The sequence below is a fragment of the Ochotona curzoniae genome, unplaced genomic scaffold, assembly GCF_017591425.1.
Source record: "Ochotona curzoniae isolate NIBS_2020 unplaced genomic scaffold, NIBS_Ocur_1.0 scaffold_4683, whole genome shotgun sequence".
Taxonomy (NCBI): domain Eukaryota; kingdom Metazoa; phylum Chordata; class Mammalia; order Lagomorpha; family Ochotonidae; genus Ochotona; species Ochotona curzoniae.
The window spans coordinates 1778366-1805886 of record NW_024467121.1 but is presented as its reverse complement, the minus strand read 5'-3'; the positions used below and the strand labels follow the sequence as shown (position 1 = coordinate 1805886).

The 27521-nt window shown below is 38.5% G+C and overlaps 1 protein-coding gene across 2 annotated transcripts in view; it reads left to right on the top strand.

Annotated features, from left to right (window-relative positions):
* ITGA8 (integrin subunit alpha 8) overlaps positions 1 to 27521 on the top strand; it is a 163598-nt gene that overhangs the window by 90534 nt on the left and 45543 nt on the right. For both annotated transcript variants that reach the window (XM_040967867.1, XM_040967868.1), the window contains 8 exons: positions 264 to 319; positions 884 to 1038; positions 2217 to 2354; positions 2468 to 2535; positions 3927 to 4074; positions 9388 to 9480; positions 14253 to 14332; positions 20059 to 20139. In XM_040967867.1, coding sequence (XP_040823801.1) covers positions 264 to 319; positions 884 to 1038; positions 2217 to 2354; positions 2468 to 2535; positions 3927 to 4074; positions 9388 to 9480; positions 14253 to 14332; positions 20059 to 20139 — 819 coding nt within the window. The remainder of the gene's footprint in view (positions 1 to 263; positions 320 to 883; positions 1039 to 2216; positions 2355 to 2467; positions 2536 to 3926; positions 4075 to 9387; positions 9481 to 14252; positions 14333 to 20058; positions 20140 to 27521) is intronic.

The following is a 27521-nucleotide window of genomic DNA, read 5'->3' as shown; positions in this document are numbered from 1 at the left end:
ATGTGTTTATTGAGTAAAGCAGCAAAAAAAAAAAAATTGATTAATTGGTTAAACCAACCTATCAATGAATCTGTTTATTTTTCTTAATACTGCTGAGCATTACCTTCTTATATAATCATAGCATCAACTGATGGGAGATGTGTGTCAAAGTACTGATATAGAGAAAAATAACAGTCATTTTGTCTGGGATAGAGGAAAAGGAGAATTTCTACTACTGAGTCAAAGCTATGAATCAATGAATTTTGGCCATTATTTTCCCACAGCTTCTCTTTAAGAGTGTGTGCATCTGTGACAGGCCAGAGCATTTCAAACACAGTAGGTGAGTATGTTTTAATTTTTACTTTTTACTTGCTGTCCATTTTTCAAATGGGATTTTATTTATCTTATTTTTAAAGGAATTTATTTATATAACATTCCTATGCTGTACTAAGCACATGCAATAGTAAGCATGTCTCCAAACAGACATGAAAAAACCAAGACCAGTGTCAACATGGAAATTTCTACATACATATGTCTTCAATAATTAGTATTAGTAGTATATATAAGAACAGGTATAGCTATGTGAAAAAGTAATCATTTGCATATAAGCACTTCAAAATTATTTTTATTCTGGAAAGAGTCTACAACATTTTTTCTTGCTCATATATGAGAGGTCTTCAATATACGCAGATGAAAAAAATATTTGAACCAAAACAAACTTATCTTTTCATTCAATTTTTCCATGAGCTTTGTGATTTACCCTCACATTGTGTTTGATCCCCACTATGAAAAGCCAGTTTCCTACCTAAACAATGGAGACTGGGAATCCTAGCTCTGGCAGAACTCGGTGCTCTCCGAATATGTTTCCTCTCCTGATTATATTTCCTCCATTTCTGTCCTGTAGCCCTGAGGGCTGAGGTGCAGTTAGATGCCCTGAAACAAAAAGGAGCCATTAAGAGAACACTCTTCCTGGAGAACCACCAGCCCCATCACTTCTTCCCTCTGGTGATAAAACGGCAGAAATCTCTCCAGTGCCAGGACTTCATGGTTTACCTGCGAGTAAGTGCTGCAAAAACATATCTTCTGATATTTCAGGTTCAAATCCAAGTTCCAACCATTTTGTCCAATCATCTATTATATCTGTCCCTATCATATCAGATCTCCTTCTATTCATTTTCATTTCCACAGGAGGGAACTTTATTTTAAGGTTGAACACTCTTTTGACTCATCTAGCCTAATGACCTGTTGTTACTAATTTTGAAGGCTTCTTTTTTGTTTAGAACAAAATCTTGATAATAGTGCTCAACTCAGGTGGTTTTCATTTCTCACTGCCTTTCCCCAAAACATAAAAGTCCAACACAATTTATTTGAATTTTTATTCTATGTGAGTTTGTCTTGTTAGATTTTATCAACATACATTTCAGAGCCAACTCAGGAAACCATTTGGGCATTCAAAGCTTTTATGGAAAGTAATTTATACTTATCTTCTTAAAGGTATTTTTACAATAATTCTAAAACCATGAAACTTAAAAAGCCAAAGTATTTATCACACAAATTTCCATCCTTGCCATTTGCTACATTGCAATCATTCATTCTTATTTCTTGTCTTCCTTTGAGGGGTTTAGTTAGTTAACAAGGGAGACCCTTCAAAAGATCAGAAGTCCACAGCACAAATGAAAATTTTTGTGTAGGACCCTGAATCTTCCTTAGACTTTTACTGAAACACAGCTGATGGGTGACATGCCTGCTGCTAGCTGCTCATCACCCACCCCTTTTGTTTTTGCAAATGTGCTGAAGGCATTCTGAAGTTTATGCAAGCAACCACTGAAAGAGATTATAAGAGAAGAGAACCCAGATGCTTTCTTCCTCTAAGGCCAAGAGAATTAGTAAAATCCGGCAACCTCATGAAAACAAAAGTCCTAATTCATCACGGTTTTCATGACATCTGTGGTATAGAAATACAATCTTTTGCTTTGTGAATTAGCCAATTCTGTGTGAGTTGAAGAATCTGAAGATTCCTCTAGAAGCATCCCTCTATGAAGCCATGGCTGCAAATTACTTTATTACTGAACATATTAATTACACCAGCCACTGTATACCATGTAAATTAGCATGTTTTTTGGAGCCCATTGCAATACTCCCTGCTTCATCACCCACTTGCACTGACAGAAGTCACACGTTGCCTACCTTCCAACAATTTATGGAGCTTCTCTTTAGTTTGTGATTATTTTTCCTAGGATGAAGCAGAGTTCCGAGATAAGTTATCTCCAATCAATATTAATTTGAATTACAGTTTGGATGAATCTGCCTTTGAGGAGGGTCTGGAAGTGAAACCCATATTGAACTACTACAGGGACCACGGTGTTAGTGAACAGGTATGTTCCTGGATGGCCTGTGAAGATTTGCTCTCCATCCTGTGCTGGGGTGGGCTGGGAGGGGCTTCCAGTGGCTTCCTGGATTATTACTGATATGTGACTGTATAATGCAGGCTCACATCCTGGTGGACTGTGGAGAAGACAATCTGTGTATTCCTGACTTGAAGCTGGCAGCTAGATCGTAAGTATAAATAAATAAACAATGAGCATTACAGCTCATGGAATGCAGCTATTTATTTAAAACTCTCTCTGGAGCACGTAGACACTCCAGTTGACCACCAAAACTGTGCTGTGTGCATTCCTGAGCTCGCTGTTCTTTGGGTCAACGTGTGGTTTGGGTCATCGCTTTATCACTGGTGTCAAAGTGATACACCCTAAGATTTTTGTCTGGGCCGTTTCATCTTTCAACAACAGAGGGAAAAATATTTTTGTTAAAGGGAAACTTGTCTGTGGGGAAAGCTCAGGTTATGTTTATTTGCCTCCATCAAGTGGACAAAGGATTCAGCCAGGCTGGTTCCATCTACACCTTCTGTAAGCTGGTTTTCACCGCATCGCATGACCCCAGGGCATCCTTGTACAGATGAAAGCAACATTCATTGTATTGTAACAAAAGAAGGGGAAGGAAGGAAGGAAGTGGAAGGAAGGAAGGAAGGAGAGAGAGAGGGAGGGAGGGAGGGAATGAATAAAAGAAAAGAAAAAAGAAAAGTCTTAAAGTCACATTTTGGATTAAGCAGGTGTCACCATACCAAAAAAGGAAGTCAGGGTCTTCCCAGATGTCAGCAGAGGGGAGGGTGCACTGGACGCTGGCAGTGGCACTACAGTATCTCAGGGGCAGAAATCGGCCTGAGATACAAGCATCTTGCAGTGGAGGAGCAGGCGTGCACTCCTCTCCTGCCAGGAGTTCTCACCGCCAGCCCTCAGGATCTTTTCCCAAACTTCCTAATTTAACAAATATTCAAAAAAATAGCTTTGAGTCCTGGACAAAAGTGGGAGAGGTATTTCCAAATGTTGGTTTGATTTGGAGTTCGAGTAAATTAATACTCTCTCAGGTTATGATCTTATGTTATCAGCCTCTTTCTTTCTTCTTTATCCACCATGTGTTGTTGCCCTGTCTTGGTTTCTGTCATTTTCTTCCTAAGGTATATTTTTAGTGATATGCTGGAGTTTGCTGATTCTTGCTTTAAACCCCATGTTACATTTTTACATTTGCAGAGACCTTGCTGGTGTATTGTTAAGTATGTTTGTAGCTTTAAATCAACCCTGGGAGGGGATGCTGTGCACTATCACTGGGAATCAGCAAATGCTCTACTAAACAAATGGGGTTTTTGTTTGTTTTGTTTTTGAGATTTGGTGTTTAACATTTACCAGCACTACCAGATCTCTTCCCACCCTTCCAATCCAAAGATGGGTCTCTGGACTCTTGCCATCATTTGTTCATGGTGATCCATCTTCATGTTGGTCTGAGCCTTGTAGTCATCATTTTCCTTCCTTTCTTCCCACATAGAATCTTAAATCAGGTATTTATGGAAGCAGAGGAGTTGCCTAATAATTATTTTTAAATTTAACTTTTAGAGATAAGCATCAGGTAATCATTGGAGATGAAAATCACCTTATGCTCATAATAAATGCAAGGAATGAGGGGGAAGGAGCCTATGAAGCTGAACTCTTTGTAATGATACCAGAGGAGGCAGATTACGTCGGGATTGAACGCAACAACAAGGTATGTGAAGTATTTGAAGCACAGAGCTGCACTGATTTTTAAAGTCAAGTAAATGTCAAGTAGAGTCTTGTCAGCAGAGAGTTTTTTCATAACTAAAAAAGCCCAAAATAGTATCTTACATTATTTTGTCATAATAGCAGTAAATCCATAGGAGCATGGGACCACCTTGTGCTGATGACTATTTTTACCACACTGCAAGGATCACTTGGCCAAAGATTGGGACCTGAAGTTACGAAAAGAACGAGTCTGGCAGGCAGTAGAAGTTTCCCAGCATGATCAATCGGCTACATTGCCGGGCTAACTTTTTATCCTCACTGGCTTCCTAAGCCATGTTTTGAGTTCCTTGAAGTTGCAAGCAGGTCACAGGACGCCTGGTTTTCATTATTGTTTAGGGAAGAAGGGCCAACCAATCCCCGCAGAGCACTGATAATAGCCTGGACAAGCACTGGAGAGAAAACAAGTTCATTTTTCTTCCTGCTTGGTCCACCTTGTCAGGACTGTGGCTAGGAAGAGCCTGGTGTTCCTCATTCGCCAGTCCTCAGTGCTGCTAGTTACTGAAATGCCACCTCTGCTATTTATAACCTCGCCTTTGCTATCAGAATACACGTCTTCCAACTCGCAGTATCCTTGGGTTCTGCAGTGTTCTTAAACACTTGTTCTAGAAAACCATTTTGAGCACATGGCAGGATACTGAGAGGAGGGTGCCCCTTATTGCTAGAAACACACAGGCTCACAATTAAGCATAGAGACCAAGTTTCTCATTGCTTTCATGGATCCAGGTATGTCATAGGCACTCCTTAAATATTTGCTAATAGATTTTCTCAATTTAACTAAAATTCACCAAATATCTATGAGTTTTCAAATACAACTTTCTTAGGTAAGCTTATATATTAAGGAGACTGAATAGTTTAATGTTAACTAAATTCCTCTAAACATATTAATAAACTGTTGTGATGGCATTTTAAGACATATACAAATATAGGAAATATGAAATTCTCTACTCACACTTCCTTTTTTAAGTTGAATCATCATCTCAATTTAAATAGACAAGTAACAAGTATCTTCACAGTGATTTAAAAGCATTATGAATTTTTATTTAAAAATGTATCAAAAAATCTCCAAGTTCATTAATTTGCATTTATTAAATGGGAATAGATTTTTGTTATGTCAATTCTATCTCAAGAAAATGACTTTAAACAAAACAAAACAAAACAAAACAACAACAACAAAAAACCTCCCAGATGTCCTAACTCTCCCATGTGCACTGTGAGTTGGAAAGAGGAGGACCATTCCAACTTCCTTCAAATGAGTTTTTAGCTCTCTAGCCTGTTTCTTTTTCTCTTATTTCCAATATGAAAATCAATTCATGCCTTAATTTCTCCAGTGAATCATCTGTAAGCATCCCATTTACTTATTTCTGCAAGTGATTTTTAAAATCCTCATTTCTCTGCTAAAGTCACTTCCAGATATTTTTAAATGAGAATAAACAGGGCACATACTCTCAATTCATAAAGATGACACTCAGTACTATTCTGTGTCCAAAACAAGTCATCTCATAATAATGTTTCTAAAAAAAGAAGTAAGAAAGAAAAATACCCCCTATGAATACTTACATGCAAATCAGACATAAATAACACAAAAGGAAAGTTCAAGTGTGTTGTTTTAAGAAGCTTTCCAGGACTCCACTCCTATTTTTGTTTCAATTCCCTTCATGTCATTCAACCCCAGCTTCATTAAACAAAGTTTCTATTCTAAAATGTTCTTTTAGCCAAATATCAAGTTGAATGTTCACTTTGCAGCATGGTAAACATGGGAGAACATTTATCCTTCTATCTTTGGCTATAAACATTACAACAGACATTATCCATAATCTGCAATGATTCATTCCCAATTTATTTTCCCCACCAACTTCCCTTGGGCAGAAAATCAACTTTATATGACTAAGCCAAATCTTACTTTCTTCTTTTTTTTAACCAGTTTGAGGTTTGTGCACCTTTGTATTTAAACTAAATTCAAGGAATTCTTGAAAAATTATTTTCTTTTCAGAGGGAAAGTATTGGGTACCATTTGATTGTAATCCGGTTGTTTTGTTGAGAACATTCACATTCTAGATGTGGAGCCTCACTTTCTGCAGAAACCTGAACAACTTTTATACTTCTCTTTGGTGACTTAGCTCTGACATAAAGGCCTGTGTGCTCTGACTGTAGCATTGTAAGACAATGACCACAACAGATATATCATCTTAGCCATATTGAAGTGTAAATATACTCAGGGGACTGTGCAGCTCTGCCCATCATCCCACAATGACATGCTAATGCTCTGTGCCCCTTTCCTTCCAGGCTCTAGATTCACCAGTATTCTTTCTGATTCTGCGAGTTGACTCTCTAGGGATCTCATCTGCTTCTCTACACGGACATCTCCCTGTCGTTTCGTCTTCAGCGGTCCAGGACTAGATTTTTTTCTCCTGCCACACTCTCAGCCCTCTCTCCCTGCTTTTCCTGTCTCAGAACGGCACCACCATGCACCTGCATTCAAAAGTCCCAAGTTAGTTTTTGAAGGACTGTGCTATTGTAATAACTTAGATTATAATAATATAGGGGAAATCAATGGAAGGAGGAGATTGTGAGGGTGGAATCCCTGAACCTATGGAATTATAGAATAACAGATAAATTTTTAAAAGCCCCAAGTCAGCCCCAAACTTCTCAGGAGCTGAAACAGGCAGGTACCATCTTCTCCAAGGCTGCTGCCTAAGTTTCCTAGTTTATCCCTTCCCCAGGAGCAATCCTTCCAAAATGCAAATCTTACCAGGTTCCTCTCTTGCTCAAACCCCACCTCCCCATTGCTTCTAGGATCAGATCCAAATCCTTCAGATGGCTTGGCACACTACCTGCTTACCCCTTCAACCTCATTGCTAATTGTTGGTTCTTTCCTTTGCCCTACACCCTAAATTCCAGCAGGATTGGCTTTTTTCAGTTACTATAGTTCCCATCCACTCTCACCATTCCCTCTTCGTGACTCACTCACCTACTCCCGTTCCTTTTCCCCTGCCTTGCTGCTTTGTTCTCATCTTTCAGATCTTCATGATCGCTGAGCCTGCCCACATTGATGGAACAATTGTTATGGGTGGAGTACTGCCCTGAACTCTTGCATGTGTCTATGCTACTTAATCCTTATAATAGCCTAATGGAAAATTTGCAATTATTAACCCCATTTTTAGATAAGGAGAAATCAAGGTGCATGCCCACAGCTACACAGCTTTTACACAGCAGAACCAGGATTGAAACCTTGGCATTAGGTCCAAGCCCCAGTTCTTCACCACTGATCTGTACGTGCTTATCAATTTAGCTGCCACTTCCTCCAGGATGCCTTCTCTGATTGCTTATATATGACTATTTATTCCTCTACCACAGAACAAATCAAACCGTGCTATAATGTGTTTCTAGGCTTGAGACAAGTGCTTGCCATTATCATTCTTACAGTTGTTACAGGACTTGGGAATCCAGTGAGGACCAGGGACTTATTTAGGGAACTGATGAAAAGCAGATCCACAGTGAGTGTTTTGAGTGAGTGAATATATGAATGCCTAACACTCTGAGAGTTGTAAATGGATTAGAACAAGAATGTCCCTAGATCCACTGAGGGAAAGAATCCACAAATATCTAGAAAAACGGTCATTGTTTCTCTTCTTGCAGAGAGGAAATAAAGGTTAAAAAAAGAAAAAGGGTAGAGGGGATGTGGGAGGGAGAAAAAAATCTTTGATGGATGTCAAATAACTATTTCTAGAAAGCTGTAAAAATGTACATCTAACTTTTAACCTTTAGGTAAGCTCAAAATGCTTACCATAGAATGACCAATCCCTGAATTCTGATCAAGGGACACCTGCACACTTCTGAAAGCTTTCAGCGGCTCTTTCCCCTCCCCACACCCAGCCTGCTTTCTTGATGGAATTAATCATTCCACAAAACATCTCTACATGATTAGGGTTAATTACAGATCCTTAAGACCTCTGAATGAATATACACTAACATTATCCTTGAGAAAAGATTACCAGCTTTGAGGAAATATCTTTCTTGGTGTCTATGGCAGAATTCCTAGGTCACTCAGGGTATTGAGCAGGAGGGCATATATTCAATGATACCTCCAAATATCACTCCTTTCTCAATCATTAGAACAGGGCTTTCAATGCATGGTCAGCCTGGGTAGTCCTGGGAAGAGGACATGACAGCCCTATGCTTGTGTGTTTCTTATCTCTCCTCTTACCCACTCAAACTTGTCACTGTGCCTGGCCCACCTCCATGCCCTGGGAATAGAACAGACCCCCCAAATCCTTTCCCTCTGCAGGCTTATATTCCCCAAGCATGTAATTCCCTTCCAGAACCCTTCACCTAGATGCTTGCAATGTGTTATGTTATTTTTAAGTTTTGTTTGCTTTTTTTATGATGAAGTAAAAAGGAATGGAGGATTGTGTCTGACACTTCAACTTGAAAGATTCATGTTACTTCCTTGTATAGTTTCAATAGACCTAAAAGGTATATGCATTGTCATACTGGAACTGTCCTTGATGACCCAGTCACAGGGACGGAAATTCCCAATGCTCAGCTTTCTTGGCAGCTGAGAATAGATCGAGAGCAGGAGCTGGAGCTGCGAGCAGAGGACAGCAGTGCCACGACACATCCACTTCACTTTCCATCTTACCAGCATAACCTTCAGACCTTGCCAGCATGTGGCTCCCACACCCCCGCAGCCCTGAGCTGCATTCTCCATTCAGGATAGGAAATAGAAGGAAGGATATTGGAAGCACAAGTTAAACTTAAGTTGTTCTCTCTACATCTTAAATAGCTGGAGGACTCTACAGAATTGATGAGCTCATCTCCAAAGGGGACTGCGTGATGCAGAAAGTTGTGCTCAAGGCTATTCTCTTGTGAATGATCATGGAGTTCTGTGATCATCAGAACAGGTTCTTTTGTTTTCACAAGGTTAACACAAGAAATTATTTTTTTAACTCATGTTTAATTATTTGGGATCTTCCTGTCCAGAGTTTAACATCAACATTGGTGGGAATTAGAGTCTAAAACATTGATATAAATGCTGTGTTTACTTTTCTTCCCCTCATGAACACCAACCCCATGTTTCTTTCTAAAATTTCACTTTTTCCTGTTCTGTGCTCAGGGTCATAAATCAATATGGGTGCCTGGTGACCTGCATAGGTGTTTGAAATTTAGGGACGCTCCTGGGCCCCCAGCACTGCCCTATGACAGGACAGAATTTACTCTGACCTCTGAATCGTATGCTGGTTCTTTCTCATTTTTATAGGCTTTGAGAACTCTGAGCTGTGAGTACAAAATGGAAAACGTGACCAGAATGGTGGTGTGTGACCTTGGAAACCCTATGGTGGCTGGAACCAATGTAAGGAAAACCGGAAGTATTTGCCGATTTCTGCCTCATTAATTTTAAGAGAACACTAATGGAAAGCTCCCCAATTAGCTCTCAGGAGCTCAGCACAAAGCAACTAAAACAAATTAGACAGGAAATCACCAGCGGGGTGGGATTTAGATTGAAAACCCACACAGAGTGAATCAAGTCAGGTTGAAAACACACAGAAAAGCATAGACTTTTATAAGCTTTCTCTTTAGACATGATGGCTCCTGTGGGACTCAACTGCAACCAATCTATGACAAATTGTTTTAATACAGTATATCTTTTGTTGAAATTTACCAAATATTTTTTTCTTTGAATTAACGAAAATGGAAGAATATTTTAAAATTGTAAGACAAGGATATCATTCACAGTATTTTTATATTAAAATGTTACTACAGTTTAGAACTTTGATTTACTTATTTTCATTTTCTTATTTGAAAGCCAAAGAGACAAAGAAAAATAGAGACAGAGATCCTCCAATGGTGATCCTCAAATATTTTCTATGGCCAGGGCTAGACAGGGCCAATGCCAGGAGCCAGGAATTTCATCCAGCTCTCTCATATGAATAGCAGAAACTGAACTACCTGAGCCATCTTCTAATCTAGTGCCTCCCTGAGTTTTCATTAACAAAAGGCTGAGTTGGAAGCAGAGCCAGGACTCACACCCAGGTATTCTGATTCACAGGCATCCCAAGCAGTAATAACTGCTTTGCCAAACGTTCATCCTTACAATCCAATTTTTTAATCAGCTTTACAAAAGTCTATATTTCTCATTGCCTCACTTGAATAATAATACAGAAAACTGTTAGTAACAAGGGCAAGAAAATGTTAACAGAGATCTCCAACATGCTTGTAAAAGAATGGAGATTTTATGTCCCTCCTACTGCCATTTCTTTTTATTCCCAGGTTTAGGAAATTTCAATTCAGGATTATTTATGGACAATCAATTTATTTTAGGCAATTACAATTTTTTTTAATGTATACACAGAATTACCACAGTGGTGATTATTTTATGAAGTCATAAATCAGAAAAAGTCTTCAATATTAAAAACCATAGAATTATCTTATATAAATTACATGTACATATTTTTCTATTTAAAATTAACTATTGAAAGTATCTAGCCTAGTGGTTAAATGCTTGTGCCTCACATTGGGGTGGTTACATTTGATTCTTGGCTCAAGCTGCAGACTAGCTTCTGTCTAATGTAGACCCTGACACTAGCTCAAGCGATTGGGTTGCTGCCACCCACATGAGAGACCAGGGTGCATTCCTGCCTCCCAGATGCAGTCCCGACCCAGCCAACGCTGTTGAGAGCATTTAGGAAATGTACTTGTAGATGGGAGCTTTCTCTGTCTTTTCCTGTGACTGTCCTTATCTCTCTGTTTTCTCTTAAATAAATATAAAGGATGTCACTTAAAATGTTTATGATTATTAATGATGTAAGCTATCTGAAAAAAAAATCCATGAAAATTTGTAATTGTGTAGAGCAACTTTCTGAAGTATACTCCACAGGGTGCTAATCCCTTAGCTAGCCTGTAAAAGGGAGTGCTCTGGTCCCTGCACAGAATCACTTCTATCTTGGCATGTGGATATTTGTATGTTTACAGTGTTGTTAAATAAGACATTCAGCCCAATGTCTGACATATTTTCCTGAGCATTTCAAACTTTCTCTCAGTATCTATCCCTAGTGTATATTTTAGGCTATTATCCTAGAATAATACATTTGCTCTTTAACACTGTGTGTGCACTGAATTGGGGTATTGAAAAAATCGTGACAGACTATAGTCTAAACTCACTTCATAGGTCAAAATGGTCATTGAAAGAAAGATAAATTCCTGTATCAAATTGTTACTGGTTACCACGGATTGATTGTCTTCTGGGTTACAATCCAATGGCTAAGGAATGGGAGGGCATTTTTCCAAACAACCCTCTGAGTCACATATTTCCTCCATGTTGTGGGTGAGGAAACTGAGGCCCAAGAAGTCACTCCACTGCCCAAAGCCACACTGCACCAGGATCCAAGCCAGGCCTAACCGCAAAGCCCATGTTCTGCATCCGGTCTGCAACAATGTCAGAAGTGCTTGGATGAAAACTAACGAATAACAGATGAGACTTCAAAATGAAGCTATGAAAGATGTCTAAACTGAGATATGCAAACATTTTTCATTATAATCCTTTTATCTGGAAGATAATAAATTCTGTTGCTGGTTCTGAGGAAGAATCCAACCACTGAAGTTGCAGTAAAGAGGTTGACCTAAGGCCAAAGGGAAATGCATGGACATGGCCCAGAGAGGGTTAGCATGTGTAAGTGACCAGCCTCTCATTCCTGTTTCCCTATTAGAAGCATTATATCTAGACTAAAGATCATTTTAGGTGATCCATAATGAAAGATAACCTTGGAACAAAAACTTGCCACCAGTGTCACTGAAAGGAGAGTGTAAAAACAGCAGTGTGGTCTGAACCACAATGTGTTTATGTCAGGGATGTCGATCTATGTTACCAGAGGAGTAAATTGTTTGTAGAAGTCAGAGGAGTAAATTGTTTATCTTCCTTTATCTCTGAAGCCTATAGCAGAAGAAACCTAATAGCTTTCTTATCTCACCCTTTAATGCCCTGAAACACATCAAATTTTATTGCATTCTGTTTTGTTATAAAATGCTTTGATTTATGTACTTCTTCATTTGTACTTTAGAAAAAAATACTCTCAGTGAATTGTAGTAAAATTCCACATGGAAAAGCCATCCTAAGTATTTTAAAAGGCACTATAATTGCCAGGAACATCTATTCCAGTCCCAATACTTTATATAAAAAGTGATTTTCAAGTGATCTTTTATTTTAATAAAATATTCAGTACAATATTTAGAAACTTGTGATTTTTAGGTAGTAATGTCACTTTCATAAATGCATCTGTAGTTATATACTATTTTTAGTCAAAAAGAATCTCTCAAATTTTCTCAAGCAGGACAATTTAAAAAATGGTGTGCTCTCTTTCGGGTCAGTGCCCAGAGAGCTTGTGTTTAGAACACCCTGGCCTCCACCATATAGGAAACGGTCTTGCTGAATGGTCCCATCATGAAAAGCAAGATTGGATAGCTTCCTTCATAGTGTAGTAAGATTGTCATCATTGGAAGTGTGCAAAAAGGGGCACACTCTCATCACTCTTTCAACAATTTTGATTATTTCTCTTCTATACATCTGCTACTAAGCTAGAGTCTGACAGCATAAAAATGAAAATATGCAAGCACCATTTTTGATCGCCTCACTTGAGTATCAATACAGAAAAATGTTAGCAAGAAGCTCACAATTAGCAATACGAAGACCCAGTGGTGGGAGAACAGCAATGGATGGGACAGAATGAAGAAAACCTCTCTACCTGGGTGATCAGAGGATGGATGGCAGGAGGCATTTCTTGTCTTGACCTCTGACGCTTGAGGAAGAGTTCTGTAAGGAGAAAAGGCAGAAAAGAGTCAAAAGGCATCAAGCAATGGAGAAGAGAATGTGCAGATGTTTAGAGGAATTCCTCATTCCTGGGCCCTAGGGATGCAGATGCTTTCAACTGAGATACATCCAGTGTTGAACACCAGTTTTGCCATTCCTCAGCTGTGACACCTTGAGCATATCACAGCAAAATGGGCAAATACCAGTAGGAGAATGTTTGGAGTACAAGAAGCAGACTGAGATAAAGCCACTGGTGCAGCTCCTGGCTTACAGCATTCAGCAAGGGCAAGTGACATGATGAGGATGATTTGTGATTAAAGTGGTAATTAAGTATACATTCATTATTAGTGATGTACATGGTCATGAGTTTTCCTGGTTTCAGTGTCACACTGCAGTGGTTTAGAGTACAGTTTCTGGAGCCAGCTTCAGGGATTTAAATTCCAGCTCTGTCATTCATTTGCTCTGCACCTGGAGCAGCACACTTAATCTCCCTAAGCCCGAGATTGCTGCTCAGTTGTAAAATGTCAACAAAAACTGCCTGCTTCAGAGTATTATTGGGATTGCATGAGATAGTGTGTGTAAAAACTCAACACAGTGTTTACAAGAGCCAGTAATGCAAATGTGTATACAAGCTAGCTATTATTTATCTCCGTATGTTTATCCATGTATTTACTTTTCTTCATGCTCTTAGGTACTTGCAAATTGTGAAAATAATAACATTTTTATAATCTTGGAAATTAAAGAAAGAAAAATAATGTACATAACCATAATTTTCACCTACCCATAACATTATTACTCCAGGATATTTTGTTATAGCATATCTGCATTCCTGTTCAATAATTTTTCCATTAATAGACTCTTTGGATCATAGCAAAAACCCATTGTGCACAAAGCTTTGTAGTCTCATTTTTTCATTAATCATTATTACATTAGAAGAGCTTTCCCACTATTGCATTAAATTCACAGCTATAATTTCCATGACAACATAAAGGCGCATCAAACAGAGACGTCCTAGTTTTTCAAAATCAATTTGCTCTCATACATTTGGTTGGTTTTTGGGTTAACACATAAGGAAAGTGGCGGGAAATGAGGGAGTGTGGGACTAGCAAAGAGAGAGAGAATCCACACATTCAGGTCTCCAAGCCACACATTCTCCTTGCTTGACATTCTCTGGGCTCTTAGCCACCCAGGGGTAGAAGCAGAGAAAAATGCAGTCACAGGCTCCAGGGAGGGACTTTTAACAATTGCTTGGGAAACATTATTATACTGGGTAGAGAGTCCTCCCCATGTACTGACTTTATGACTTGTGGTTATTTTTTCAGTATTCCCTGGGCCTCCGATTTGCAGTTCCTCGCCTGGAGAAAACAAACATGAGCATCAACTTTGATCTCCAAATCAGAAGGTTAGGCTTTCAATGTCCACCTTACCAACTGAATTCAAGAGATCCAAGTGGACTGATGTCCACTTGTCCAGCTCCCTCACCTTGAAAGTTCTTTTGAAATTAGATCATTTCAGACTTTTCAATACTTTTGACTCTGACAGGGAGATCACATTTTGTTAGCCAAGCTGCAGAAGAAGATTTTGTCCTGTGCACCACTCATCCTTCATTCAGAGGCACCTGCCTTCTCTCCCTATGACCATAGCCTGTGCTCTCAGCTGTCACTAACCCTGGAGAGCAGAATCTCTTCCCCCACCAAAAAAATCCCCATGGAGTGTGCATCTGCAGTCTTGCACTTTCCTTAAGTTTAAGAATGACTGGGTTGATAATGGTTTACTGGAAGCACTATGGTGCTATGGCAGGATACAGAAGAGATAACAAGTCTGAAAAGATTTCTAAAAGTTAATGAAAAAATTAATTAGAAGGTCTTTATTTTGGTGCAAAACATTTTTTTCCTGCAATTTGTGCATAGTGTTGTAAGTCACGTTTTCTGTGAACTTTGGAAGACCACGTGTGTTTTAGGGCAGGGCCTCCCCCGACTAGAAACTGGACCTGCAGGTGCCTGCTTTCCCTTTGGGGATGAGCCTGCCCAAGGATTACTATGTCTTCACTTCTTTCACTGTCTCTTCTTTTTGTGGCTTTATGGAGGAATGTAATAGTTCAGGAGCACAAAAGCCTATAGAGCCATGGCCAGGTTGTCCCATTTGTGGATTAAAATCCATTAGCCAGGAGTGAAGCCAAATTAATGGCTCTAGACCCATATTAAAAGACATAGAATGGGATGCAATATGCATACAACTTATGGTTACTTTAATGTTCTTCATGCAACATAGATAAATGTTACAAAATGTATAACAAAATGCTCCGAGAGAGGCATAATTTGTGTGTGTGTGTGTGATCTGTAGTTTCAAAAGTTTGAAAAATCCTAATACAGATATACCTTCTCCCACTCTCACCACTCTCCGTGCTCAGTTGATATCCCTGAACTCTGGGAACAAAATCCCTTCCACAAAAAAGCACAGATTTTTTTGCACCTGCAATCTTGAAGTCTCTTCAGTATTCAAGAATGAATGAGGGAGGCTCACAATCAACAGCTATTTCCACTTTTCTCGGTGTGTTGAATCCTTGCTTTAACTGTAGAAATTACTGTCTAAATTGGTATCTTTAACTTAGCTCTCAAACACTAGCTCAACATGGCTAATTTCTAAATGTTCTGTAATATTTTGCAAAAATGAGTCATTACAACATGCTTTTAGAATAAATACTCTGTGTCACAGACTTTAAATGTTTACATCAGTAAAAAGTTTCAGAGAGGAGTGGACTTTCATTGTGCAGTGAGTTAGGCCACTATGTAATATATGTCCTGCAGAAGTGAGCACTAAGCATCTACTTAGGATGCCCAAATCTTGAGAGTGTTGGTTCAAGTCCTGAGTCCTTTACTTCCAATCTAGCTTCCTGCCAATGTGCATAGGAAGGGAGTGGATGACAGCCCAGGTACTAGGATTCCTGCCCTAGACAGGGAAGACCCAGATGGAGGTCCTGGTTCTGGCAGACATTTAGATAGTGAATCAGAAGGTGGAAGAGATTCTTTCTCATTCTGCCTTTCAAATAACTAAATAAAGATTTTAAAAGCTTAAAATATTTACAATGTATTGTTATTTTAAAAATATATAATGAATATACATTTTAGTTGTATTTTAAAATACAAATATAATCTGCTACTATAAATATGTGTATGTATTTATATTACATGAGAATGTAGATTATAAAAATGAAACCTGTGTCACAAATCAGTCCTCCCAGACTTCATGACTTCAGATTTCATTTCTAAGCAGGATATTTTTCTAATTTATCTTCAGTGTCCTTTCGTGGCCTGAATTAGGCGTTTCTTAAGTTTACCTAAGATATTTTCTGCTGAGTCTTAGAAGTTTTCCCATTTTATACTAATTAGTGATAGAATCATTTTACAATGATACATTTGATAAATGCACATTGAATCACTTTTTTGTATCTCCACAAATATTTGAAAGTTGTAGAGGGCGTGACATGCCACATGATGGAGGTATTCCTAAATATTTTTATTTTGGAAGTAATCTGGCCATATTTCTGAGTTTTCAAAAAATAAACAACAACAATAAACTAAACCAAAACAAAACAAAGCAAAAAAAAAAAAAAAAGAGAGAGAGAACATATCATAGTAAAGGATCAGCATGATTCAAGCCTGAACTTTGAAATGTTAGTCATTGATCCTTCAGTGACTCGGGGAAAGACACACCTCTCCTAACATGTACCCTCCTTCATTTAGAAAGAAAGCCTGGCACAAAGGGCAGAACAAATTCATTGATATTTCCTTCTTTTTTTTTAAGATTTATTTTATTTTTTTATTGGAAAGGCGGATATACAGAGAGGAGAGACAGAGAGGAAGATCTTCCATCCAATGATTCACTCCCCAAGTGAGCGCAATGGTGGATGCTATGCTGATCCAAAGCCAGGAGCCTCTTCCAGGTCTCCCACGCAGGTGCAGGGTCCCAAAGCTTTGGGCCGTTCCTTGACTGCCTTCCCAGGCCACAGGCAGGGAGTTGGATGGGAAGCGGGGCCGCCGGGATTGGAACCAGCACCCATATGGGATCCCGGGGCGTGCAAGGCGAGGACCTTAACCACAGCGCCACCACACCAGGCCCGATATTTCCTTCTTATCCTTGATTGTAGTTAAGAGGATGGATGCAAATAGTAGTTCATTCAGTAAACCAAGAACACTAGATAATGTCCTGAATGCCTTCTCTAATCCATCATTTACACAATGAGTTCAGAAATGAAGTTCAGAATTTGAGGGAAAAAAGAAAAGGAGGCATTTTTAATATCTTCCTTCATATTAAAAAAGGAGCCATGATTATATTCAGTTTCCTCTCATGACAGTCTTAACATCATCCAAAAACAACCCATAAAAGTGAAAAAATTAGAAAAGACTGGAGCATTCATAAAATACTCAATTCCCAAAACATAGATTTTAGAGACAAAATATAATACTTTTAAAACTCAAATGCTTAGGTGTTTGAGAAGTAAGCATATTGACAGACTCCAAAGATCAAGTAAGTATTTAGATGGATGGTTTTGCATTGGGTTTAAATGTATTTAAACTAAAAATATAAGCTATGTCAAACTCTCTAAAATCTAAATAGCCGTATCTTAATCACCCTTTAATCACACTTAATGCCCTTTTCCACAAAACCTGAGAGAAATGGGCTTTATAAATTAATAAATGTGAAGCATTTCCCTTAATCAAATGTTTGCATGAGATGGTCTCTCTGTGTCCTTGGTCTATGAGATGTAAACAATTTCATCCCTGTGTAGAGTGGGTCTTTGTGATCATGCTTGAACTTGGCTCCGTGGCAGTGGTGAAATGAGATTGGGATGGTCTTTGTAGACATTCCAGAGAAATAGAAATATAGAAAGCATAAAGGGGAGGCTAGAAAAAATGAAATCAGAAACACCAAGGAAAGAGAAGATAGCACGGGAATACTAAAATGAAAAACTTATTCAGCCTTTGGCACCTGACCACAGGATGTAGCCGTAGGAAATTCATCATTGCTTGCATAGAATTAGCACTGACAATATAAATGGCTCTGCATCCATGGCAGTGATGCAGTGCTTGTCTCAATGTCACAGTGGTATTAGCGAGGGAGGTTTCCTTCCAGGAAATTGGTGAAGGAAACTTCTAAGTTATTTATCAAGTCTGGCTCTTTTCCTAATAGGAGATTTTGTCTGTGCCACTGGGCAGACAGAAATGAGTGCAGTGGGTTGATTCTGATTGGTCAACCAGAAGTTCGGAAATTGTGAGACTGCCATTGTTCTTGCAACATTTCTGAGGTCTAAAGACCTCAAATCAAACTTGGCTTCAAAGATGATTTCATTGTTTTTCAACATCTTCAGGGTGTTGAGAATAGTAAAATTGTGTTATTCAAGTCACTTAAAAACTAAACGTATTAGCATTACGCAATAACTTAAATGAATTTTTTCTCACGATTTTAATTTCCATTGCTACACAGCAGTAGCGAACTAAGAATACAACTAAGTTTGGTCCATCTGTGGAAAAATTGTATTTTGGTTTCTAGGCTAAAGAGTTACCCACAACACTTTCATAACCATAAAATCTGCAATAAGATTTATTTAGTAACTTCATGCTGGTTATGATTCAGAATCCTACCTCTAAAAGAAAGAAGGCTCTTTAGATGGCTGACCCTCCATAAATGTGATAAAAAAAAATGGCCTGGAAACTGGGGCTCAAACTTTAAAGAGCAAGTCCCTCTGGGCTCAGTCACAAAGTTAGCAGTGATGCCCAGTACAGGAAATGAGCCTGACATTTTCCTGTTTATATCTTTTATGTGTGTTTGTGCTCTAAATTGCCCTATCAGTATATAGATCAACCAAGATGCTTTAAAAGCATTGTGGGAACAATTCGGTCTCTTCCTTCTTTCAAAGCATCTTTCTGTCATATAGCCTCCCCGCTCCCCCCCACTCCCCCCCCCCCCCAGACACACACAAACACATTTAGAAAATCTCAGAAGCTAGCTGGAATCTACCTGCACTACCATTATCCCAAGATCTAATCTTGCTTGTTGAGTTTAGGGGAGGCTCACTGATGAAGAAAGGGGAGGCTTTCTCCTCTTCATAGACTGGACTGTCAGCATGATCTGCCAGTGCTGATGTGACCACATCCCTGTTTCCTAGAAGTTGCCTAATCTCCTGGGTGATCTCAGGGAAAGCAAAGCAGGGCAATGAATACCGAGACAGTGGCATCCAAGGTTCTGTTACTGGTTGAGCCACTTGGGAAAAGTCGTGTCTTATTTTCCTTCAGCACTGACTGCTTAACACATGTGTTTCTAAAAGTCAAGCTGCCTATCCAATTATTTTTGCTTGAGCAAAACAACTTTGCACTTGTAAAGAAAGCGCACAGAAAGCACTCGGATGCCTTTTGCAGACTTCTGCATCCTCTCCTTGTGGCCTGCTTTTGAACTGCCCTCCTTGCTTGGGTCTTGCTCCTTTCACCATTGGCCATGCTTCTAGCCCATTCCCCACTCCTTGGCCTAGTCAGCCAGTGAGTATCAAGTGAGTGTACACTTACTTTAATATCAACTTAAGAAATAAACTCTAAGGAAAATAAAATTGCTGCCAAAGCAACGTATGGTATTATGCATTCCAGAGCCAAATGTGAATGCTTTTTCGATTATGTGCCGCTCCGGATTACTCATGCCAGTTCTCCTCTTGATTAGTGTAGAAAATCAGCAGTTGACTTTGCTGTCATTTCCTATTTGATGGGCAATGAACATGATACCCAGGGATGTTAAGGAATTTGTCCAAGGTAGAAATCAGAAAATGAACTCAGTTCAATGCCTTTTTAGTTTAGCCATCAAAATAACAACAAAAAAAAACAGTGTTGGCATCTCAGGATATCTACTACATTTCCAGATAAATTGTCCCTTCATGGAATGTTGTTACATTGCCATGTATCATGGGATGTTAGCATTTCCCTTTACACATGGTTATGATTTTGTAGAATAAATATTCCATTGTTTTCTGAATGACCAGTTTAGTTATGTAGTATTTTTGTGATATAGAGAACATTGTGTGAACATGTATTGTGATAAAACATCTGAGAAGATATGTTAAAATTATGTATCATTGTGTTTCAGTTCCAACAAGGACAACCCAGACAGCAACCTTGTGAGTTTGCAAATCAACATCACTGCCATAGCTCAAGTAGAAATAAGAGGGTAAGTAATATAAACAAACAGTGGTGGTAGTATAAAAAACAGCTTTCTGCATTTAAAGAAACTAGTATAAACTCTATGGGATTTTCCTAATGCTGAAGAGGTCACAGTTCACTTGGTGTATTAATTTTTTATCATTTTCTACTCATTATTAGCTCTTCATTTGTAAAGAGACTGCACACTGTAAAATATTTTTTTCTTTCCCAAACTGAAAGTACAGTAAGCAGACTACAAAAAATATTTGATAAGAAGCCAGATGAAGTGGACAGCCATGACTGCCTGAAAAAAAAAATATCACTCCTCCAATGACTATTTTAACATAATGAAAGTTTAGCCCTCACTGTACCACAATCTGAATTTCTTAAGTGGCCAACTCTTAGATGTGTGGGCCAATGAAATCTACATTTTTAAATCTTTTCTGTCCTATTGTTTGAGGAAGGTGCCAATAAGCAATCAGATGAGAGACAGGAAAAAAAAATTGTCAAGGAAAAAGGGTTGGAATGACTACCAGCTGGAAAATTCTTGCCCAGGGAGAAAGAAATGCACTGCATGTAGTTCTTATCTTGCACAAACGTGGACTTCCTTGTTTTTTGTTGTTAAACTGCTGGTTTCTTCAGTACAATCAAGGACTTGGCTGAAAAGACAGTTTACTGGTATTTTGGACCAAATATCCTTGGTGTTCCAAAAGTCCTGGTTCCCTTCATTTTCCTTGGGTCCTGAGTGGTCATGTTCTCCCACATCACAACTGGCTTTCTACATCCAGAGCCCCTGTCACTATGGGCTCTCTGACCCCTGTCCCTTGGTGTTCTCCTTGGGACTCAGCAGCTCCCCTTGTGGATTAAAAAATACAACTGCTTACTAGTGATGTTTTCTAAGTGCTGTTTCCTGTAAACACATTTTTTTTTTAAGATTTATTTTTATTGCAAAGTCAGATATACAGAGAGAAGGAGAGACAGAGAGGAAGATCTTTCATCTGCTGATTCACTCCCCAAGTGAGCACAACAACTGCAGCTGAGCTGATCTCAACCCAGGAGCCCAAAGCCCCTTCTGGGTCTCCCATGCAGGTGCAGGATCCCAAAGCTTTGGGTCGTCCTCAACTGCTTTCCCAGGCCACAAGCAGGGAGCTGGATGGGAAGTAGAGCAGCTGAGATTAGAACTGGCTCCCATATGGGATCCTAGCATGTACAAGGTGAGGACTTTAGCCACTAGGCTATTATGCTGAACCCTGTAAGCATATCTTAATTTTTGTGCAGTTGAGGGAATTGTTGCATAGGAAGTTAAAGATTACATCGCCAGAAAATAGCGAGCTGTAAATATAGCTATATCCCATCTACAAGTTCATGCTCAGAAATGTCTATGCCATCAAGCCCAAGAAATCATTTTTGAAACCTTATCTACATATTTTTGTATTCTTCTGTGATATTCTTTATTCAAACATGACTTTTTGAAATTCTTCCATCTAGTTCATTAAGCTTAATTACAAAAAAGGAGTTACACTAAAAATATTCTATACCTTATCCTTTCTACTTGTGATGGAAATTTGAAACATTTTTCTCTTTTACAAATTCTTTTTAGAAATATTTATTTAGAGGCCAGTGCTGTGGCATAGAAGGTAACACTGCCACCTACAATGCTGGCATGCCATGAGCATTGATTCAATTCCAGCTGCTCCACTTCCTATCTATCTCCCTACTAAAGGGTCTAGCAGCAGAAGATGACCTGAGTATTTGGGTCCCTGCTCCCATTGGATACCTGGAAGAAACTCCTGACTTCTGACTGACCCCATCCTGGCTATTGTGGCCATTTGGGGACTGGCCCAGCAGATGGAAGACCTTAGTCTCATTTTTCTTGCACTCCCTTCTTTCCTCCCAGTCACTCCACCTTTTCAAATAACATTGTTCAAAAAGATTTATTTATTATTTATTTGAAAGGCAGAGAACGGGAAGAAGGAAAGCGTGGAAAAAGGAGAAGGAGAAAGAGCTTTCATTTGCTGGTTTACTTCCCGAATGGTCACAGTGGTAAAGGCTGTTCCAGGCCAAGTATGGAAGAAACCTGTAACTCCATCTGGGTCTCCCATATCGGTGGCAGGGACTTAAGGACTTTGGGCATCTTCCACTGCTTTCCCAGGAGTGTTAATGGGGAGCTAAATCTAAAATGGAGTAGCTAGGATTTAAAATGCCGGTCCATATGGAATGCTGGTGTTGCAAGCAGCGGCTAAATTCACTGCACACCAGCCCCTCAGAAGCGTCTGTGATCATGTCTCCTTGTACACATGTGGAAGTGTCAGCAGGATATACCTGTATCAGTAGAATTCCAGGGTCAAAGTGTACACACATTTATTTTCCTTGCCTTATTGCATAGACTAGGAACGCCAATGTAAAATGGACTAGAAGTGGTGAAAGGAAGATCCTTGCCTTGTTTTCAATTTCAAAGTCTTTCAGTCTTTTACCAGTAAGTTTGTAAATGTCCTCCCCCCCAGTTAAGTGTGTTCTTTCATTTCTCATTTTCTTGAGAACTTTTAACATGAGCATGTAATCAAATTTTGACAAATACTTTTTCTGGACCTATAAGCATGTTTAAAGTTTTTCCTTTTGAGTCCATCAAAAGGAACATGGCGAATTGGTTAGTTCACTTTTGATTTTTAAACCAGAATTGCATTCTGGAGCAGAAGTATAGTTGACCATGACGATTATCCATTTTTATATATTCTGGAATTCAGTGTGCTAGAATTGTGTTTGTGACTTTTGAGTCCATGTTCATGAGTATTATCTGTGGGATTCTTACAATGTCCTTTTCTGATTCTGGTACCAGAATAATACTAGCCCCATCAAATAAGTTGGGAGCATTCCTCCACTCTAGAGGAGTTTGTAAAGAGTTGGTATTATTTCTGCTCTAAGTATTTAGTTAATTTCACCAATGAATGGGGATGTTTTCATAGGAAGACTACTAACAAGCAATTTCATTCTTAGATAGAAGGCTAGTCATAGTATCTTTTTCCCCTACTAAGGGAAATGGTAGCTTTTTATTCAAGAAATTTGTCCATTTCATCTGAGTTTGTGTAGTAGTGTAAAAGTTGTCTATAATGCTCTCTCATTTTCTTTTCAGTATTTATAGGAGTTTTAATGATATCCTGTCCATTATTTCTGATACTGGCAACCTGTTTCTTTTTTTTCCTTCTTTCTTTCCTGATCTTTCTAGGAGTTTGTGATTTTTTTTTTCCAAATAAATAATTTTTGGTTTCATTTATTTTTCATTCTTTTTTACTTTTGTTTTTGTTGTTTATTCCATTGGTTTTGACTTTACTTTTTAATCTTCCTCCTTTTGTTATGTAGATAACATGTACATTTTTCTCTGGCTGCTATTTTAACAGTGGTCCCAAATGTTGAAATGTTTGATTTTCCTTATGACTCAGTTCAAAATATTTTCTAATTCTCTTTGTAATTTCTTTTGCGAATCGTTAGTTGAGTCTGGGGAAGTAACTGATTTACAGATATTTGTGGCTAGTCTAGAAGTTTTATGTGTTGATTTCTAATTTCATACCCCTCTTTTCTCAATGAGAAAAATAGTGCTTAAAAAAAACTGGAAAAAACACGAGCATTATTTCACATCTTTGTAAAATTTTTTATCTTTTTAAAAATTTGTAAGTAAGCATACATAAACTTTTGTCTCCTTCTTTAAGCTTGATTTATCTTATTTTTGTTAACCAAAAAATAAGTAAGATCTATTTCTTACTTCTGAAACAAACTCAAAATTAGGAAACGTTTTTATTCAATAAGACATGATTCAACCCATGGCAGCTAAGGGCTTACTGTACTGTTTGTATACCCACATATTCATTTTATGAGATTTATATTTTGAAATTTACTTCTGCCATCATAATAGAAAAGAAGGAAATTTCTGGTTATTTTTGCCAATAAGCAAAAGAGATAATTAAAATCGTGTTTCTCATGTGTGTGCAATTGACCACAGTTAATTCTCTAAGACAGTGTTCTTTTTGCCCAATTTTTACAGCAAAACTCTTTCCTTCAAATATGTAGCAAAAATATTGGCTTCAATGTTTAATTTATCAGAGAACAAACAGCTACTATGTGGAAAACCTTCATGGCTAGTCTTTAAGAAAATTTAATTTGCTTTTTAGGTCAATTGTGTTTATTTCAAAAGTTTTTATGATGTACTATCTTATACAGTTTATTTCTATTTGCTGTTGTTTTATAGTCTTTAAAAAACTGAAAATGGATTCATTTCTTTGACTGGAAAAAATAGAACTGTTTCCTCAATTTCAAAGGTAGAGAACATCAAAATTGTCTTTAAACAGATTTATATGTCATTTTTTGGGTTAAAAAAATCACTTTACTATAATTCTATTAGAAGTCAATTTGATGTGCCTGGCGTAGTGGCCTAGTGACTAGGGAACTCAGCTTGTATGCGCTGGGATCCCATATAGGTGCTGGCTCTACTCCTGGGAGCCCTGCTTCCCATCCAGCTCCCTGTTTTTGTCCTGGAAAAGCAGTCGAGGACAGCAGACCCGCATGGGAGACCTGGAGGAAGTTCCCAGCTCCTGGCTTGAGATCGGTGCAGCTCCAGCCACTGTGGTCATCGGATGAAAGATCTTCCTCTCTCTCTCTCTCCTCCTCTCTCCTATATATCTGACTTTGCAATGAAAATAAATAAATCTTTAAAAAAGCAGTAAACTTGGCTACAAGAGCAGTAGCATTAGTGCTAACCTCAGGAAGAAAAAATGGCAGCCTTTCTTACATTTCAGGATTGTTAAGAGAGACTACAGACATGAATAACCATCATCTTCCTAAGATACCATCCACACCGAGTGACATTCTCCCATAGAGTGAAGGGTGGGTTTTGATTTTGAGATTAATAGGATGTAAAGACAAGATTAGGAGAAGAGGGTTCACATTGTGCTACCAAATCCTCAGGCTTGAGCTTCTAGAAACAATGCAGACTTTACCTTATCAAAAACTGTCCTTTTATTCTAAATAGATAAAAACGTAGGCACACAAAAACCTAGGCAAAATGTTTATGATGGCCAAATAACAGCTTATGATGGCCAAATAATAGTTTACGATGGCTAACATAATGTTTGTGATTTTTTTTTTTACAAGAGCCAAAATCTGAACACAACACAAACAGCATTGGTGATGAATGTTTAAAATTCGCATCCACACTGCAGAACACAAAGGAGTGGACGTTGACAGTCATTGTACTATTACATACAATGTCACATCTTGATTTTGTAAAATATTACCACTGGGGGAAGAGGGCACTGAGTAAAGTGTACTCCGCATCTCTGTTATTTAAAAAAAAAAAAAAAAAATTCGTTTGGAGAACAATGAGCAGAATTTCACTGATTTCCTTGGGACCTGTTCTTTGTCACAGACTCTCCAGATCCAACTAGTCTTCAATCAGGAAGTTGTTGAGTTTTGCGAGCCATACTCTCTGAATGATTCTAGAGATAATCTTTATTAGATTGTCACCTGCTGTTTTATTTTGGTTGCAGAGTTGCATCTGGCAGTTTTAGTTGTGCCTACTTATATCACTGCAGTTTAGGGACTCCAGTTGCTATTCCACATGAGGGATAGAGTGTATGGTACTTAGGATATTTGTGCTCTAAACCCAACCTGCAATCAACCCACTATTTTACCATATACCAGCTTTCCTTTCATGGACAAAAAGGAAGGGTTTCAAACACATTGACTCCATAGAACTTACTAAGGTCCAAAGACTCTTGACTGTGATCTTGGAGGATTTATGACCACAAATTTTTTTTGCAAGCAAAAATTTTCACAGAAAATGTGTTCGTCTTCTGTTCCATGTTCTCTGTTAAAAGTGGGTGGGAGTGGAGGGACATTTCCTTAGAGCCTTACAATGGATAATAGTTGCTGACCCTGGACTCAACGCTATGTTGCTGAGAATTAAGTAATTCTTTAGGTCATTCAGTCATGAAGACATTACCAGACCAGAAGCCCAGGGCCTCCAGCCTTCCCTGTGATGAAAGCAATCCGCTGTGTGCTGTGCCCCTCTCCTAGGCCACCATCATTAGTCTCTGCATTTGAGTTATCATCATCAAATCAAACTCAAAAGAGAACATGGAGTAATGACAGAGAACTATGGAGGTAGAGAATTTGGAGATATCAGCCCAGCAAAAGTGCGTCTTGCACTGTATATTGCAAATTGCACACTAAGATGTGGGCCAAGGGCTTTGCAGCTGAGCGACATTTCTGGGTTGTGAAATATCAAAGCATATTTCTCCCACCCACCTCTCGCAAACAATGCAGCCGTGTTAACTCCGACCCAAAGCATTTAAACTGTTTTCCAGTCATCTGCAGTACACAAGCTGAAGAGGTGATCATAATTTTCCAGATGAGGAAATGGAGACATGTAGACATTAAATTACTGATCCTAGGGTCAGAATTTAAACCCAATAAATTTTACTCTCTGCCTTAGAAAAAAATTACCCAGGGGAGGAGAGAAAAAAACAGTGTTTGAAGTTGCTAGGGGCTGTGGTCATTATCAGATGCCCTTAGAAAGGTATTTGAGGCCTCTGCTCAAAAAGCTGTTTTCTGTTGAAGCTGCTCTGAGTTGAAGGTGTAGGGTTCCTCTTCAAAATGACTTTTACCTCAAAACAGACAAATCAGGTTTTTCCTTTTTCTTTTTTTTTTTTTTAAGTCTATTTCATGAGTTCACATAAATGACAATTTGTAAACAGCTTTTCTTATGCAATAATGCCATGTGCCATATTTCATCCATACAATTCTCACTTTCAAGGTCAAAGTAGAAGGGAAAATATTCATGTCAAATTAACAACCCACCTGCATGATTACACTATTGGCATTCTCTGTTTCTCCTTCTCTCCTACCCTTGAGCTATTTATATGACAAGTATAGAATTCAGTCACACTTCATTTTGTTTTGGCTCAAGGTATGACTTTGTGAAAGGCATGACAGTATTCATGGGAAATCAAAGATATCTATAAAGGAGGAATACACAGTGGTCATTTTTCTACTCTGAAGTTTAACCAAAAGTTTTACTTCTTCAAAATCAGACATTTAACGCCTCATTCTGAATCATAGATTTTTTTTTCAGAATACTCCCATTTCTTGACATACCTTAATGCATGGGTTTTACTTCCTGTCTATATACATTTCAACATGCACAGGCAAGATAGGTAGCTACATCAACAAGTTATAATTTCTGTAGTCAATTATTCATCCCAAGAGTGGTCTCTGTTCTGCCCCCTAGTGTCTATGAGATGAAATGCTTAAACTAGTCAACCTTTGGTCTAGAGGTGTTTGAGAACCTGCAACAGATGCTTCTGATCATTCACTGCCATTTCTTTATTTTGCTGAACATCTGAACATCCGCTTTTAATA